Genomic DNA, 18,171 nt, shown 5'->3' with positions numbered 1-18,171 from the left:
AACTCTCTTTCTGGTGCAGTGATGCTCTGCATTCTTGGTGCTTGGGGGGGGGCATAGTGGGAGGACTTCTAGAGTTCTGCCCCCACTGATGGACCTCCTGATGGCACCTGGTTTTTTTGGCCACTGTGTGACAGAGTGGATGGGCCATTGGCCTGATCCAACATGGCTTCTCTTATGTTCTTATTATACCCCACCTCCCCAAACCCTGCTTTCTCCAGTCTCCATCCCGAAATATCCAGGAATTTCGAAGCCCAGAGTTGGCCAACTTATGAAAGCCTTTCATTCTGTGGAAGGGTCCAGGATATGTGGGGTAAAGCCTGGGCTCCATTCTACCCCCTACAAACCCCTGCCCCGAACCCTGGGGTCACACTGGTAGAGAGGCCCATGGTAGCCTCTCTAGCAGCCTGGTCTTCAGTAGGTGGGGCATTGCTCACAAAGGAAGTTGACCTTTGCTAATCATTACCTTGGCCTTGATTGGCTGTCTGCAAGGGCTCCTGGAGGAAGTGCCCGGTTGCCCTTTGCAGGAAACCAACCCCTCCCTCCCCACCAGCAGCAGTAACCTCAAAGAGACCAAAGGGCTTTCTCTCTGTCCACACCAGGTTACATGGAGATCCTTTAGACATCCCTTGGGCTCCAAACGTCCCTCGTTGGCATTTCTCCCTGTTCTTCTCCTTTCAATGTGCCCCTTTCTGAAAGATATGTTTATAGAATTCTAGTGAACATCGCTAAAAGAACTTAGACATGCGTAACGTAAGACCTTAAGAACCGAGGAGCCTAATTCTCATAACCGAATTGTTCGAGTGCCGTTAGAGAACGACATGTGTTACAGGATGAAAGCATGCTTGACCATCAGGGACGGACATTTATTCAGGAACTGGCCTGTGGAATATCGCTGTGATGAGTTCAAGAACAGCAGTATCAGCAATGTCGGTGGCGGCGGCGGCGGTGGTGGTGGCAGCAGCTCGGCCGTCAACAGCCCTTCGAGATCACATCTGGCCGGCAATCAAGGAGAGCCGAGTCTGACCCAGACAAGCATCCTCCACAGCGTGAAGGAATCCTCTAGCAAACTGGCCAGGTACCTTATCGCTCACTCGCTCGGCCGCTGGTTGCTCTACCCGGGCTCCGTTTGCCTCTTGAACAAAATCCCTCTCTCTTTGCTTGTGAAGGGCCGGACTCGCCTCATGGAGGACTTTTGCGGGAAACGAGCCAAACTCATCGCCCGGGATGGAAACGAGATTGACACCATGTTTGTAGACAGGAGGAACAGGAAAGATCCGTGGCAGCGAGGGGCGTGGTTGGTGATTTGCTGCGAAGGGAATGGCAGCTTTTACGAAATGGGCTGCCTGTTTACCCCGTTGAGGGCCGGGTATTCCGTCCTGGGGTGGAATCATCCCGGTTTCGCTAGGAGCACCGGGAAACCCTACCCAAAGAACGATGTCAACGCCATGGAAGTGGTGCTCCAGTACGCTATCCATCGCCTTAATTTTAGCCTGCCAGAGATTGCCATCTACGGCTATTCCTTAGGGAGCTACACGGCCACGTGGGCTGCCATGAGCTATCCGGAACTGGGCGCCTTGATCCTGGACGCTTCCTTCGATGGCCTGATCCCATTGGCGATGAAGGTGATCGACAAAAGGTGGAAGAAGCTAGTGATGAAGACGGTGACGGAGCACTTCAACCTCAATGTGGCCGAGCAGCTGTGCAACTACCCGGGGCCCGTGCTGCTGATCCGGAGGACCCTCGACGAAATCACCAGCACCCAGTTTACCCCGGAGAAGCGCATCCCCATCATCAAGACCAACCGAGCCAACCAGCTGCTACTGCAGCTCCTGAAGAGCCGTTATCCTGAGATCCTCTCCGGGGCAGAAGAAGTGTTGCACCACTGGCTGTCGATTGACAGCCTGCCGTTGGAATTGCTGATCTACCACTACTTGTACAAGGTGGATGAAGACTGGTGTTTCCACACGCTTCTCAGCTACAGAGCGAGTCTTGGATCGAAGGCCGATTTCCCATGGGGACTTGGGAAGGACCTCCCCTGTAAACAGAAACAACAGCTGGCCCTTTTCCTGGCCAAAAAGCACATGAAGAACGTGGTGACCACGCATGGGAGAACTTTACCACCCGAGGAGTTTCAGTTGCCCTGGAAGCTCTAGCTTGGAACAGTCAAGGGATTGGTTTGCGAGAGAGAAAGAGAGAAATACAAGCTAAGATTTCAGCTGTTGTGTTCTGTGACTGCAGTTGTGAAGACATCACAGCTCTTGCTTTGATTTGGCTTGAGAGTCAGTTTGGTGTAGTGGTTAAGTGTGCAGACTCTTATCTGGGAGAACCGGGTTTGATTCCCCACTCCTCCACTTGCAGCTGCTGGAATGGCCTTGGGTCAGCCAGAGCTCTCTTATCTGGGAGAACCGGGTTTGATTCCCCACTCCTCCACTTGCACCTGCTGGAACGGCCTTGGGTCAGCCATAGCTCTCGCAGAGCTGTCCTTGAAAGGGCATCTTCTGGGAGAGCTCTCTCAGCCTCACCCACCTCAGAGGGTGTCTGTTGTGGGGGAGGAAGGGAAAGGAGATTGCGAGCTGCTTTGAGACTCTGAAATTCAGAGTGGAGAGCGGAATATAAATCCAATATCTTCTTCCTCTTCTTCTTCTTCTTCTTCTTCCAGACTAACACCCAGCAACCCATCTTGATCTAATTACTCAGTTGCCATTACTTTTGCTTTCCTGTGCTGCAATCCAGCTTTGGCACTTTCAGCTTTAACCTTTTGAGCACGGGTTAGTTCCAAAGCCATCGTCTGCCTGCAGAAACTGGCTTCTCTTCTGTAACTCCACTTTCCTGTACAAACTTATCTCAAGGTTCATCCTGGTCGGGAACCTGGTATTCAGGGGTGGAATTCTAGCAGGAGCTCCTTTGCATATTAGGCCGCACAGACCCGATGTAGCCAATCCTCAAAGAGCTTACAAAAAAGAGCCTTGTAAGCTCTTGGAGGATTGGCTACATCATGGGGATGTGGCCTAATATGCAAAGGAGCTCCTGCTAGGGTTGCCAAGTCCAATTCAAGAAATATCTGGGGACTTTGGGGGCAGAGCCAGGAGACATGGGGGCGGAGCCAGGAGCAAGGGTGTGACAAGCATAATTGAACTCCAAGGGAGTTCTGGCCCTCATATTTAAAGGGACAGCACACCTTTTAAAATGCCTTCCTTCCATAGGAAATAATGAAGGATAGGGGCACCTTCTTTTGGGGCTCATAGAATTGGACCCTCTGGTCCAATCCTTTTGAAACTTTGGAGGTATTTTGGGGAGAGGCACTAGATGCTATACTGAGAATTTGGCGACTCTACCTCAAAAAACAGCCCCCCCCCAGAGCCCCCAATACCCGCAGATCAATTCCCCATCATTTCCTATGGGAATCGTTCATGGAGGTGCATGATGGCTGTGGGAGCGGGGCTTCCCTCGACGGCCAGCTGGCTGGGGGAGGGGGGAAGCCTGTAAAACCGGGGGATCCCCTGCTGGGAACTGGGGATTGGGAAGCCTAGCTCCTGCTAGAATTCTACCCATGCTGGTATTACTCATTCGAAACAGAAAAGTCCCTTTTCTAGCCAGGAGGACACCCCGCAGTTCTCATGTCCCACCACTAGGGCCTCCTCTATGATTAGTGTTGCGGATACTAATTCTAGAGCAGAAGGCGCGTGAGAGTCTGTTAAAGCAAAAATGGGCAGGATTCTTACGGTGCTGGAGAGTTGAATAGGATTTTATTCCAGCATAACCTGGGGGGGACTAGAGCCCATCACATCTAGGGTTGCCAAGTCCCATTCAAGAAATATCTGGGGACTTTGGGGGTGGAGCCAGGAGACATTGGGGGTGGAGCTAGGAGCGAGGGTGTGACAAGCATCATTGAACTCCAAAGGGAGTGCTGGCCATCACCTTTAAAGGGACCACGCACCTTTTCAATGCCTTCCCTCCATTGGAAAGAATGAAGGATAGGGGCACCTTCTTTGGGGGCTCATAGAATTGGGCCCCCTGGTCCAATCTTTTTGAAACTCATACGGTATTTTGAGGAGAGGCATCAGACGATGTGCTGCAATTCTATGAGCCCCAAAAGAAGGTGCCCCTATCCTTCATTATTTCCTATAGAAGGAAGGCACTGAAAAGGTGTGCCGTCCCTTTAAATGTGATGGCCAGAACTCCCTTTGGAGTTCAATTATGCTTGGAACAGCCTTGATCTTGGCTCCACCCCTAATGTCTCCTGGCTCCACCCCCAAAGTCTCCTGTCTCCACCCCCAAAGTCCCCAGATATTTCTTAAATTGGACTTGGCAACCCTATCACCACAGCCCCACAGTACCAATGTCCCTTGTCTATTGTCTATCTCCTGAAGGTGCCAAGCCACGCAAGGTTCCGGCTCTCTTCCTCTGGGTTGAGAAAGTGGAACTTCCTTTCTGGGTTCTGCCCACCTCCTGCTGTGAGGTCTCAGGGCTATTAACAGGCTTTCCAGAAAAATAGGGCTACGATGACGTGTCAAGAGCTGCAGTTCTGGTAAAGAGGAAGGAGATACCTGGGGTGGTTACATGCGGTGCGGTGGTGCGGGGGAGTCTGGAGATCGGAGGAAGCAGAACCCTTCCTCTGGGGCAGCGGAGAACACTTCTCTTTCTGCTAAGTAGCAATGCCCACGGGGGAGGAAAAGCGGCAGATCATCAGATCTCAGAAGCCGAGCAGGGTCAGTTCTTGGAAGGGAGACCACCAAGAGGCTCTGTAGAGGAAGGCTATGGCCAGTCACCTCTGCTTCAAGCTTGCTTTGAATGCCTCTTTCTGGATCCACCATAAGTCAGTTATGACGATGGCAGCAATAGTGATCCACACCTCGGTCACCTCAAGAATCGATTACTGTAACGCTCTCTACATTAGGGTTGCCAAGTCCAATTTAAGAAATATCTGGGGACTTTGGGGGTGGAGCCAGGAGACATTAGGGGTGGAGCCAAGATCAAGGCTGTGACAAGCATAACTGAACTCCAAAGGGAGTTCTGGCCATCACATTTAAAGGGACGGCACACCTTTTCAATGCCTTCCTTCCATCGGAAATAATGAAGGATAGGGGCACCTTCGTTTGGGGCTCATAGAATTGGACCCCCTGGTCCAATTGTTTTGAAACTTGGGGGGGTACTTTGGGGAGAGGCACTAGATGCTGTACTGGAAATTTGGTGCATCTACCTCAAAAAACAGCCCCCCCCAGAGCCCCAGATACCCATGGATCAATTCTCCATTATTTTCTATGGGAATAAAACTCCATAGGGAATAACAGAGTTCCCAGCAGACATTTCCCTCCCCTCCCCCCGCTTTCTGATGACCCTGAAGTGGGGGGAGGGCCTCCAAACCGGGGGGATCCCCTGCCCCCACCTGGGGATTGGCAACCCTACTCCACATGGGGCTGACCTTGAGTCAGAATCGGAAGCTGCAGCTGGTGCAGAATAGGGTTACCAAGTCCAATTTAAGAAATATCTGGGGACTTTGGGGGTGGAGCCAGGAGACATTGGGGGCGGAGTCAAGAGCAAGGGTGTGACAAGCATCATTGAACGCCAAAGGGAGTTCTGGCCATCACATTTAAAGGGACTGCACAAATTTTTAAATGCCTTCCTTCCATAGGAAATAATGAAGGATAGGGGCACCTTCTTTTGGGGCTCATAGAATTGGACCTCCCTGGTCCAATCTTTTTGAAACTTGGGAGGTATTTTGGGAAGAGGCACTAGATACTATACTGAAAATTCGGTGCCTCTATCTCAAAAAACAGCCCCCCCAGAGCCCCCGATACCCACCGATCAATTCCCCATCATTCCCTATGGGAATTGTTCATAGAGGTGCATGATGGCTCTGGGGGCGGGGCTTCCCCCGCCGGCCAGCTGGCTGGGGGAGGGGGGGAGTCTGTAAAACCGGGGGGGGGGGGGTTTCCCCTCTGGGACCTGGGGATTGGGAAGCCTAGTGCAGAATGCTGCAGCCAGGCTATTAACGGGGTTCCCTGTCAGGAGTACATTCAGCCTGTGCTGAGAGCGCTGCACTGGCTACCTGTTGCGTACCGAATCCGTTTCAGGGTCCTGGTATTAACCTTTAAAGCCCTATATGGCCTAGGACCAGGCCTCGGATTCAGTGGGAACTCACAGGAGCACAGCTCCTGAACCTTTCTAGGGTTGCCAATCCCCAGGTGGGGGCAGGGGATCCCCCGGTTTGGAGACCCTCCCCCCGCTTCAGGGTCACCAGAAAGCGGGGGGAGGGGAGGGAAATGTCTGCTGGGAACTCTATTATTCCCTATGGAGATTTATTCCCATAGAAAATCATAGAGAATTGAACCGCAGGTATCTGGGGCTCTGAGGAGGGCTGTTTTTTGGGGTAGAGGCACCAGATTTTCAGTATAGCATCTAGTGCCTCTCCCCAAAATACCCCCCAAGTTTAAAAAAGATTGGACCAGGGGGTCCAATTCTATGAGCCCCAAAAGAAGATGCCCCTATTCTTCATTATTTCCTATGGAAGGAAGGAAGGAATTGAAAAGGTGTGCCGTCCCTTTAAATGTGATGGCCAGAACTCCCTTTGGAGTTCAATTATACTTGTCACAGCCTTGATCTTGGCTCCACCCCTAATGTCTCCTGGCTCCACCCCCAAAGTCCCCAGATATTTCTTGAATTGGATTTGGCAACCCTAAACCTTTCTGAGAGTTCCACCTCCTTGTCTGTTGAATAGTAGGTGCAGCTGCATAACAAGCCCTGGATGAGCTCCACCACCTATTTCTCTACAAAATGACCCCTGTCTAAGACCTATCTATCTGCAGAAGCGCCTTGCCCCACATGTTCCCCAGAGAGCACTGCGATCAAGTTCTCAAAATCTTTTGGCTGTCGCTGGGCTGAAGGAGGCTAGGCTCAGGTCCACCAGAGCAAGAGCCTTCTCGGTTGTGGCCCCAATACTTTGGAACACCCTCCCAGTCCCAGAAGCCATCAGGGCCCTGCGGGATTTATCGCAGTTCCGCAGGGCCTGCAAGACTGAACTGTTTCGGATGGCGTAGAACATCTCTCGGGAGAGGGCTGCCACCACGTCTGGATCTATCGCGCTTTTAGCTGCGCGCATGAGAAAGAAAATATTACATGACCCGCCTGAAGTAGCACCATTGTCATTGATCTGATTATTGGTTTATTGTTTTAATTAGGGTTGCCAATCCCCAGGTGGGGGCAGGGGACTCCCCTGGTTTGGAGGCCCTCCCCCCGCTTCAGGGTCATCAGAAAGCGGGGGGGGGGGAAATGTCTGCTGGGAACTTTATTATTCCCTATGGAGATGTATTCCCATAGGAAATAATGGATAATTTATCCACGGGTATCTGGGGCTCCGGGGGCCCTGTTTCTTGAGGTAGAGGCACCAAATTTTCTGTATAGTATCCTGTGGCTCTCCCTAAAATACTCCCTAAGTTTCAAAAAGATTGGACCAGGGGGTCCAATTCTATGACCCCTCAAAGAAGGTGCCCCTATCCTTCATTATTTCCAATGGAGGGAAGGCATTTAAAAGATGTGCGGTCCTGTAAAACGTGGTGGCCGAAACTCTCTTTGGAGTTCAAGTAAGCTTGTCACACCCTTGCTCCTGGCTCCACCCCCAAAGTCTCCTGGCTCCACCCCCAAAGTCCCCAGATATTACTTGAATTGGACTTGGCAACCCTCATTTTAATATCGTTTTGTTTACTGTCTATTTTATTCCGTTAGCTGCCTTGAGTCTGTACGGAATGGGCAGGATATAAATATAACGTAAATAAATATAAATAAATAAATAAAAAATACTTATGTATGCTTTCCTATTACTGGTAAGGGAAGGTGTCATGGTACAGCCCAGGGGCGGCCAATGTGACTCTCGCACACATATTGTGTAGCTCTCAAAGCGCCCACCACTCCATCAAGGGACTAGAAGGCATTTCTGTTTAAATCACTTCTCCAAGCCAAGCCAGCTGGCAACTTGGAGAATGCCTTTAAAGTTGCTTTCTTTCCACCTTTCCCTCCCTCTCCCCCCCATCTAGGGTTGCCAAGTCCAATTCAAGAAATATCTGGGGACTTTGGGGGTGGAGCCAGGAGACATTGGGGTGGAGCCAAGAGCAAGGGTGTGACAAGCATAATTGAATTCCAAGGGAGTTCTGCCCATCACATTTAAAAGGACTGCACACCTTTTTAATGCCTTTCATTCGTTTGGGGCTCTAGGGTTGCCAAGTCCCATTCAAGAAATATCTGGGGACTTTGGGGGTGGAGCCAGGAGACGTTAGGGGTGGAGCCAAGATCAAGGCTGTGACAAGCATAATTGAACTCCAAAGGGAGTTCAGGCCCTCACATTTAAAGGGACGGCACACCTTTTCAATGGCTTCCTTCCATAGGAAATAATGAAGGATAGGGGCACCTTCTTTTGGGGCTCATAGAATTGGACCCCCTCGTCCAATCCTTTTGAAACTTGGGGGGTACTTTGGGGAGAGGCACTAGATGATATATTGAAAATTTGGTGCCTATATCCCAAAAAACAGCCCCTTCCAGAGCCCCAGATACCCGCGGATCAATTCTCCATGATTTTCTATGGGAATAAATCTCCCTAGGGAAAAACAGAGTTCCCAGCAGACATTCCCCTCTTTCCCTCCCCTCCCCTCGCTTTCTGATGACCCTGAAGCGGGGGAGGGCCTCCAAGCAGGGTTGGTACTTGGAAGGGAGACTACCAAGGAAGGCTCTGCAGAGGAAGGCCATGGCCGCCACCCCTGCTTCTCGCTTGCCTTGAAAGCCCCTGGCTGGGGTCACCTTAAGTCAGAGGCTAAGCAGGGTGAGAGCCAGTTTGGTGTAGTGGTTTAAGTGTGTGGACTCTTATCTGGGAGAACCGGGTTTGATTCCTCACTCCTCCTCTTGGGTCAGTCATAGCTCTCGTAGAAGTTGTCCTTGAAAGGGCAGCTTCTGGGAGAGCTCTCTCAGCCCCACCCACCTCACAGGGTGTCTGTTGTGGGGGAGGAAGAGAAAGGAGATTGTGAGCTGCTCTGAGATTCAGAGTATAGGGCAGGGTATAAATCCAATATCATCATCTTCTTCTTCCGGGAAGGGAGACCTTCAAGGAGGTCTCTGCTCTGGGGCAAGCTTCTTGGTTTCAAGGTAAATACAGTTCTCCTCCCTTCTTTAAAGTTCCCTAAATAGACATCGCCGCAAAGGATTATTTCCCTTGCTCACCACTGACAGCATCCACAGAATCCAGTTTGAGCCCAGTGGGCCCTTTAAGACCAACAAAGTTTAATTCAAGGTATTTCAAGTGCACACACACTTCAAGCCACACGTGGCTCTTTCACACATATGGCGTGTCTCTTGAAGCCCCCACTGCCCAGTCAGCTGGCTTGGAGAAGACATTTCTCTCTTTAAGTCACTTCTCCAGGCCAAACCAGCTGGCAGTGTGGAGAATGCAGTTTGGCCATCCCTGCTGTAAGCTGTCTTCCAGAGACAAAGTCACCACCTTCATCCGTAACTGATAGGGTTGCCAATCCCCAGGTGGGGACAGGGGATCTCCCGATTTGGAGGCCCTCCCCCTGCTTCAAGGTCATCAGAAAGGGAGGTGGGATATGTCTGCTGGGCCTGGGCACTCCATTATTCCCTATTAAGATCAATTCCCATAGGGGAGAATTGATCCACAGGTGTCTGGGGCTCTTGGGGGGGCTGTTTTTTGAGGTAGAAGCACCAAATTGTCAGCATAGCATCCAGTGCCTCTCCCCAGAATACCCTCCAAGTTTCGAAAGGAATGGACCAGGGGATCCAATTCTATGAGTCCCAAAAGAAGGTGCCCCTATCCTTCGTTATTTCCAATGGAGGGAAGGCATTTAAAAGGTGTGTGGTCCTTCTAAATGTGATGGCCAGAACTCCCTTTGGAGTTCAATGACGCTTGTCACACCTGGCTCCACCCCCAAAGTCTCCTGGCTCCACCCCAATGTCTCCTGGTTCCACCCCGATGTCTCCTGGCTCCACCCCCAAAGTCTCCTGGCTCCACCCCCAAAGTCCCCAAATTGGTCTCGGCAACCCTAGTGGCTGACAGAGGGAGCTTTGACCCTTGAAAACTTACAGCCTGAAATGCTTGTTATTCTCTAAATTTCCAGGTCTCCCCCGGAGGTTGGCAACCCTAGCTACCATCCCAACTGCCAACGTACAAGAGTCCAGAAGGACCTTATTGACCCGCAACATTTGTGATAGCTAAAGAAGAGAGCAGAGACTCACAAAAGTTCCTCCCCGGCCACGGAGATTGTTGGTCTTTCTCTTTATATTTTTTATTGAACTTAAAAAAATATATACGTTAATATCAATATTAATATTCATATACCATTAATTAAACTTATGGAATCAGGTTGTAAACAAGCATAAATACTTACATGCATACAATAAAATATCGAGTAAGGATTTTAAGTCGGGGTGGCCAACAGTAGCTCTCCAGGTGTTTTTTTGCTTACAACTCCCATCAGCCCCAGCCAGCATGGCCATGCTGGCTGGGGCTGATGGGAGTTGTAGGCAAAAAAAAACATCTGGAGAGCTACCGTTGGCCACCCCTGTTTAAGTGAGAAAGATGTATCTAGATATGTAGACCATTTTCTATCCAAGGAGAGAGGTCAAGATGAAAACAAAATTAAGATTCAGACGATAATTCCTGTATCAAAACACAGTTAATCGAATTGAACCCATATTATCATCACCCCGGAAAAAGTCTGCCGTGAAAACGTTCTGAAAGCAACGGCACCCCGGAGTCAGAAACGACTGGTGCTTGCGCAGGGGACCTTTCCTTTCCTCACAACTGTAATGCCAGCCGCTCACAAATTTTTGCCCAAGAGACTCTGTAATTAGAGGGAACAATGATCACCACGGGGACTTTTTTTTTTTGAGCGGGAACGCAGCCCTGGCTGGCTTGGTGTCAGGGGGCGTGGCCTAATATGCAAACGAGTTCCTGCTGGGCGTTTTCTACCCAAAAAGCCCTGATTGCCCCCGCTTCCTGCTATCTCAGCCTCTCTGCTCCCCCCCCTCCCTCCATGCCACTTGAATGAGGTCCCTCAGGACTGAGAAACACATCGTTTTCTCCCTTTCTCACAATATGAGAACTCGCGGGCATCCCATGAAATTGCTGAGCAGTCGGGTTAGAACGGACAAAAGGAAGTCCTTCTACACCCAAAGGGTGATTAACACGTGGAATTCACTGCCACGGGAGGGGGTGGCGGCTATAGGGTTGCCAAGTCCAATTCAAGAAATATCTGGGGACTTTGGGGGTGGAGCCAGGAGACTTTGGGGGTGGAGCCAGGAGACATTGGGGGTGGAGCCAGGAGCAAGGTTGTGACAAGCACAATTGAACTCTGAGGGGGTTCTGGCCATCACATTTAAAGGGACTGCACACCTTTTCAATGCCTTCCTTCCATAGGAAATAATGAAGGATAGGGGCACCTTCTTTTGGGGCTCATAGAATTGGACCCCCTGGTCCAATCTTTTTGAAACTTGGAAGGTATTTTGGGGAGAGGCACTAGATGCTATACTGAAAATTTGGTGCCTCTATCTCAAAACACAGCCCCCCACCAGAGCCCCTGATACCCATGGATCAATTCCCCATCATTCCCTATGGGAATCGTTCATGGAGGTGCATGATGGCTCTGGGGGCGGGGCTTCCCCCACCGGCCAGCTGGCTGGAGGAGGGGGGAAGCCTGTAAAACCGGGGGATCCCCCTCTGGGACCTGGGGATTGGGAAGCCTAGGCGGCTACAAGCATAGCCAGCTTCAAGAGGGGGTTGGATAAGCATATGGAGCAGAGGCCCATCACTGGCTCTTAGCCACAGAGTATTGTTGGAACACTCTGTCTGGGGTAGTGATGCTTTGTATTCTGGTGCTTGGAGGGGAGGGGGCACAGTGGGAGGGCTTTTAGCCACTCTGGTGGATCTCTTGATGACACTTGGATTTGAGGGGTTTTTTGGCCACTGTATGACACAGAGTGTTGGACTGGATGGGCCATTGGCCTGATCCAACTTGGCTTCTCTTATGTTCTTATGTTAATGAAATTGCTGAGCAGTCGGGTTAGAATGGATAAAAGGAAGTCCTTCTTCACCCAAAGGATGATTAACACGTGCAAATCACTGCCACAGGAGGTGGCTGCGGCTACAAGCATAGAGAGCTTCAAGAGGGGATTGAGTAAACATCTGGAGCAGAGGTCCATCAGTGGCTCTTAGGCACAACGTATTGTTGGAACTCTCTGTCTGGGGCAGTGATGCTCTGTATTCTGGGTGCTTGGGACACAGTGGGAGGGCTTCTAGCCCCACTAGTGGACCTCCTGATGGCACTTGGGTTTTTTGGCCACTGTGTGACACAGAGTGTTGGACTGGATGGGCCTTTGGCATGATCCAACATGGCTTCTCTAATGTTCTTATGTGACACAGAGTGTTGGAATGGATGGGCCATTGGCCTGATCCAACATGGCTTTTCTTATGTTCTTATGTGACACAGAGTGTTGGACTGGATGGGCCATTGGCCTGATCCAACATGGCTTCTCTAATGTTCTTATGTGACACAGAGTGTTGGACTGGATGGGCCATTGGCCTGATCCAACATGGCTTTTCTTATGTTCTTATGTGACACAGTGTATTGGACTGGATGGGTCATTGGTCTGATCCAACATGGCTTCTCTAATGTTCTTATGTGACACAGAGTGTTGGACTGGATGGGCCATTGGCCTGATCCAACAGGGCTTCTCTTATGTTCTTATGTGACACAGAGTGTTCGACTGGATGGGCCATTGGCCTGATCCAACAGGGCTTCTCTTATGTTCTTATGTGACACAGAGTGTTCGACTGGATGGGCCATTGGCCTGATCCAGCAGGGCTTCTCTTATGTTCTTATGTGACACAGAGTGTTCGACTGGATGGGCCATTGGCCTGATCCAACAGGGCTTCTCTTATGTTCTTATGTGACAGAGTGTTGGACTGGATGGGCCATTGGCCTGATCCAACAGGGCTTCTCTTATGTTCTTATGTGACATAGTGTTGGACTGGATGGGCCATTGGCCTGATCCAACAGGGCTTCTCTTATGTTCTTATGTGACAGAGTGTTCGACTGGATGGGCCATTGGCCTGATCCAACAGGGCTTCTCTTATGTTCTTATGTGACACAGAGTGTTGGACTGGATGGGCCATTGGCCTGATCCAACAGGGCTTCTCTTACGTTCTTATGTGACACAGAGTGTTCGACTGGATGGGCCATTGGCCTGATCCAACAGGGCTTCTCTTATGTTCTTATGTGACACAGAGTGTTCGACTGAATGGGCCATTGGCCTGATCCAACAGGGCTTCTCTTATGTTCTTATGTGACACAGTGTTGGACTGGATGGGCCATTGGCCTGATCCAACAGGGCTTCTCTTATGTTCTTATGTGACACAGAGTGTTGGACTGGATGGGCCATTGGCCTGATCCAACAGGGCTTCTCTTATGTTCTTATGTGACACAGAGTGTTGGACTGGATGGGCCATTGGCCTGATCCAACAGGGCTTCTTTTATGTTCTTATGTGACACAGAGTGTTGGACTGGATGGGCCATTGGCCTGATCCAACAGGGCTTCTCTTATGTTCTTATGTGACACAGAGTGTTCGACTGGATGGGCCATTGGCCTGATCCAACCGGGCTTCTCTTATGTTCTTATGTGACACAGTGTTGGACTGGATGGGCCATTGGCCTGATCCAGCATGGCTTCTCTTATGTTCTTATGACCCTTCCAGTGGCTGCAGCCTACTGGGAGATCAGGCACAGACTGCTAATCTCCTTCTCCCCTCACCCCCGCAAACACACACACACACACACAGCGGCCTTGCAAGATTCCCGCAGGATTTAATTTCCTCCAGGATGGCTTCATGGTCTCTGCTGGCTCTGCAGTCAACGCACCCCTCCTCCTTCCTCCTCCCCCCAACAAGGGGGGTGGATTTAAAAGCATGGGGGTTGCACATCCACCCCCCTCCAACAGCCTGCCAGAAAATTACCTAGCGAGAGGAGCCCTGTCTGCACCCAGCGGTGTTAATGTTGACCTTTCCCTTCTCTCCTCTGCAGCTGAGCTGCTGATTCCGAGCCAGTAGGGGGGGGGGGCCTTATTAATGCGGCTTCTAATCCCTAATTGATGGGACATATGGAGGCCCCTTTCTCCCTGGCCGGATAAAGGATCCCCTGCCTTCTTCCCACCCACCCTGGGGAAAAGTCTGAGCTTTGACAAGGCCGCCTTTCAATTCTGCCCTCCCTGTTTCCCAATTCAGTGGGAGTCAGTCATAAATATCACATTTCCAGACCCACCCCCCCTTTTCTCCATCTCTCTGCTTCTGAGCATGGTGTTGCCAGCCACAGAAGGGAGGTTCTAAGGCCCTAGCATGTCAGTTTCCCCCCAAGCACCCTGGGAAAATGCGCTCTCCGCGCAAGGAGATGCAATCTTGGAGTTTGTGGGGTTGGGAAAGGGAGAGGGGGAAGCTACCAAACACAACCAGGGACAATTGGTTGCAAAATTATACGGGGGGGGGGGGGCGGGTTGGGGGGTGCGGGGGAGAAGCTGCCAAAGAGAGGAGGGCACAGAAAGGAAATAAAGGGAGAGGTGAAGAAAGAAGAAGAATCCTGTGAATATAGGGGGAGGTGTTTGTGAGTTTCCTGCATTGTGCAGGGGGGTTGGACTAGATGACCCTGAGGGTCCCTTCCAACTCTAGGATTCTGTGATTCTAAGATATTGGATTTATATCCCGCCCTCCATTGCGAATCTCAAAGCGGCTCACAATCTCCTTTATCTTCCTCCGCCACAGCAGACACCCTTTTGAGGTGGGTGGGGCTGAGAGAGCTCTCACAGCAGCTGCCCTTTCATGGACCTCTGCCAGAGCTATGGCTGACCCAAGGCTATTCCAGCAGCTGCAAGTGGAGGGAGGGCTGCCGGGGAGGTTCCCAACCCACCGGCCCACAGCAGGCCAGCGGGGGGGAACCTCCCTCGACGTTGTTGGCGTGATGACATCACCTGGAAGTGACATCATCGTGCTGGTGACGTCACACAGTGACCACTCTAGGCGTTTCCAGGGAAACTCTATGGGTTTTTTTTCCTGGACACTCTAGCCATTTGGGAGGGGAAACTCTATGGTAGAATTGCAAAAGTCCCCCACCGGGGAGCACAGGGGACTTGGCAACCCTAAGTGGAGGAGTGGGGGAATCAAACCCGGTTCTCCCAGATAAGAGTTCGCGTACTTCACCACTACACCCCACTGGCTCCCGAAAGGGGGAAAGGAGAAAACAAAGAGGACGGGTCCAAAACCGTACCTCGCCTTTGCTCTGTTGGTTTTATTGTTATTGCACTGAGAATGTTTTTATGCTGCCTTTCCACCCGATCAGGTGGTGAAGGGGTCATTTGTGTCGAAAAAGAGGGGCCAGAGCTCAATAGGACAACTCATTGACATAACTCATTCGCATATGCCGCACACCCAAGGGTCGCTTTGTCGAAAAATAGGTGGTGGAGCTCATCCAGGGATTGTTATGCAGCTGCACCTACTATTCAATGGACAAGGTGGGAAGGAGGAGGTGGAACTCTCAGAAAGCTTCAGGAGCCCCTCCACCCAACCCCCCCTTCCTCCTGTATGGCCCCTCCTTTCCCCGCCGCTCATTCCCACTCTCCCCACAGCCCCGTTTTCCCCACTGCTGCTCTCCCCGAGCTCTTCCCTGCCTCTCCCGCTCTCCCCACAGCCCCGTTTTCCCCGCTGCTGCTCTCCCCAGGCTCTTCCCTGCCTCCTCCGCTCTCCCCACGGCCTCGTTTTTGCCGCCGCCGCTCTCCCTAGGCTCTTCCCACACTCAAGAACATGAGAGTGAGCGAGCTGGGGGCCTGGCCGCTGGAAGAAGCAGCCAAGCCTCCACAGCCCCCCATCCCAAAATTTTATGCCCTGGGCCCCCCACCCAAAAATTTCTGGCTACGGGGCTGCTGTGAGGTTGGTGGGACTGAGAGAGCTCTGAGACAACTGTGACTGACCCAAGGTTACCCAGCAGGTGCATGTGGAGGAGGAGTGGGGAATCAAACCTGGTTCTCCCAGATAAGAGTCTGCGCATTTAACCACTACACCAGGGGTCCTCAACCTACGGCCCGCGGGCCAGATGCGGCCCGCTGAGGACGTTTATGCGGCCCGCCGGGTTATGGCAAAATCAGACCGGAAGTGACATTCGACCTAAACTCGCGTTAGCAACGCACGCTTCCGGCACTGGGCTGAGGCGGCGGAGACAGAGTGTGAGGCGATACCGAGGTGAGGTGAGTTCCCAGGCCGGGGTGTGTGGTGTGGGGAAGGGAGAGAGATGCAGAAGACGGAGAACTGACGGCCCGCGGCCTTGTACAGTAACGGCAGTCCGGCCCTCCAACAGTCTGAGGGACAGTGAACTGGCCCCCTATTTAAAAAGGTTGAGGACCCCTGCACTACACCAAACTGGCTAGAAGAAGGCCAGTAACTGTTACAGGGGGGTATGCCAAGAGAAACAAAACAGTCTTCACGTACCAGCAAAGAGACACCAAAAGAGGGAGATTGAGGAATCTGCTTGCAAAGGGAGTTCCAACATTTTGGTGCCACAACCGAGAAGGTCATGCCTACGAAGGCTCTTTCTTGTGTCACTACTAAGGTTGTCAATCCCCAGGTGGGAGCAGGGGATCCCCTAGATTGGAGGCCTTACCCCACTTCAGAAAATGGGAGGGAGGGAAATGTCTGCTGGGCACTCCATTATTCCCTATGGGGACCGATTCCCATAGGGTATAATGGAGAATTGATCCGAGGGTATCTGGGGCTCTGTGGGGGGCCTTTTTTTTCGAGGCAGAGGCACCATATTTTCAGCATAGCATCCCCTGCCTCTCCCCAAAATACCCTCCAAGTTTCAAAAGGATTGAACCAGTGGGTCCAATTCTATGAGCCCCAAAAGAAGGCGCCCCTATCCTTCATTATTTCCAAAGGAGGGAAGGCATTTAAAAGGCATGCGGTCCTTTTAATGTGATGGCCACAACTCCCTTTGGAGTTCAATGATGCTTGTAACAACCTGGCTCCTGGCTCCACCCCCAAAATCCTCAGATATTTCTTGAATTTGGGAGGGCACCTAGGGAATCATGAGTTGGCAGAAAGGACGCACGGGCAGAGGGGGGAAGAAGCAGCAGATCTTCCTGGAGGTGGGGGCGGAAGCAGCCCAGACAGCTGTGGCACATCTGGCAGCCAGGAGAGTGCTCCTGGGAACTCTGTGAGACAGCGCATCCCTGGCAGAGCTCCCGATCGCAGCGAGCTCCTGGTTTCCTGCACAGCCCTTTGCAGGCCAGATGTGCCCTTCTGTTTGTTTGTTCTCTTTGCTCCCGGCTCCCGTCATAGTGGCCAAACCTAGGGGGATGTTCCCGCCACAAGTGCTGCACAAAACAGGCAGACAGAGAGGCTTCAGCGCTTCGTGGATCTTGCGTCACTAATGGCTCTCCTGCAGGCGAAGGGGGTATATTCTAGCTATCATCTCTCATTCCCTCTCTCTCTCTCTCTCCTGCCCAGAGCTATTTTTGTAGCAGGAGCTCCTTTGCATAATAAGCCACACACCCCTGATGTAGCCAATCCTCCAAGAGCTTACAGGGCTCTTTTTACAGGGCTTACTATAAGCTCCAGGAGGATTGGCTACCTCAGGGGTGTGTGGCCTAAAATGCAAAGGAGTTCTGCTACAAAAAAAAAGTCCTGCCTCTGTCTATCTTTCTATGTAGAACAAAAATGTTGAGTCCAGCACCTTCCAAGGCGTGAGGTTGAATAAGACTTCGTTGCTCATAAAAGTGCCGCTGGACGCAAAATTTGTCCTACTGCTTCAAACTAACATGCCTGCCCACCTGGGTCCGTCTGTCTTTCTATCTATCTAGCCTGTTTATCTGTCTGTCTGTCCATTTATGTGTGTCTGTCTATTTGTATGTCTGCAGGGCTTTGTTTTTTTGAGCAAGAATGCACAGGAACGCAGTCCCAGCTGACTTGGCATCAGGGGGAGTGGCCTAATATGCAAAGGAGTTCCCGCTGGACTTTTTCTACAAAAAGCCCTGTGTGAAACAATGGTGACATCGGGGGTGTGGCCTAATATGCAAAGGAGTTCCCGCTGGACCTTTTCTACAAAAAGCCCTGTGTGAAACAATGGTGGCATCGGGGGT

At 51.4% G+C, this 18,171-nt stretch overlaps 1 protein-coding gene across 1 annotated transcript; it reads left to right on the top strand.

The window, feature by feature from the left end:
- Window positions 1–818: 818 nt before the first annotated feature.
- On the top strand, window positions 819–2,160 carry LOC132567525 (protein ABHD16B-like). The gene has a single exon (XM_060233205.1). It carries the CDS (start codon window positions 819–821, stop codon window positions 2,151–2,153), a length of 1,335 nt encoding a protein of 444 aa, XP_060089188.1. The 3' UTR covers window positions 2,154–2,160.
- Window positions 2,161–18,171: the final 16,011 nt, after the last annotated feature.

The sequence above is a fragment of the Heteronotia binoei genome, chromosome 2 (genome assembly GCF_032191835.1).
Source record: "Heteronotia binoei isolate CCM8104 ecotype False Entrance Well chromosome 2, APGP_CSIRO_Hbin_v1, whole genome shotgun sequence".
Classification (NCBI taxonomy): Eukaryota; Metazoa; Chordata; class Lepidosauria; order Squamata; family Gekkonidae; genus Heteronotia; species Heteronotia binoei.
Note: the sequence above shows the minus strand (reverse complement) of the source record. Positions and strands in the feature narration are given on the sequence as shown.

What these genes read in the sequence shown, in the direction of transcription:
- LOC132567525 (XM_060233205.1), top strand. Translation starts at nt 819, where the DNA reads ATGTGTTACAGGATGAAAGCATGCTTGACCATCAGGGACGGACATTTA.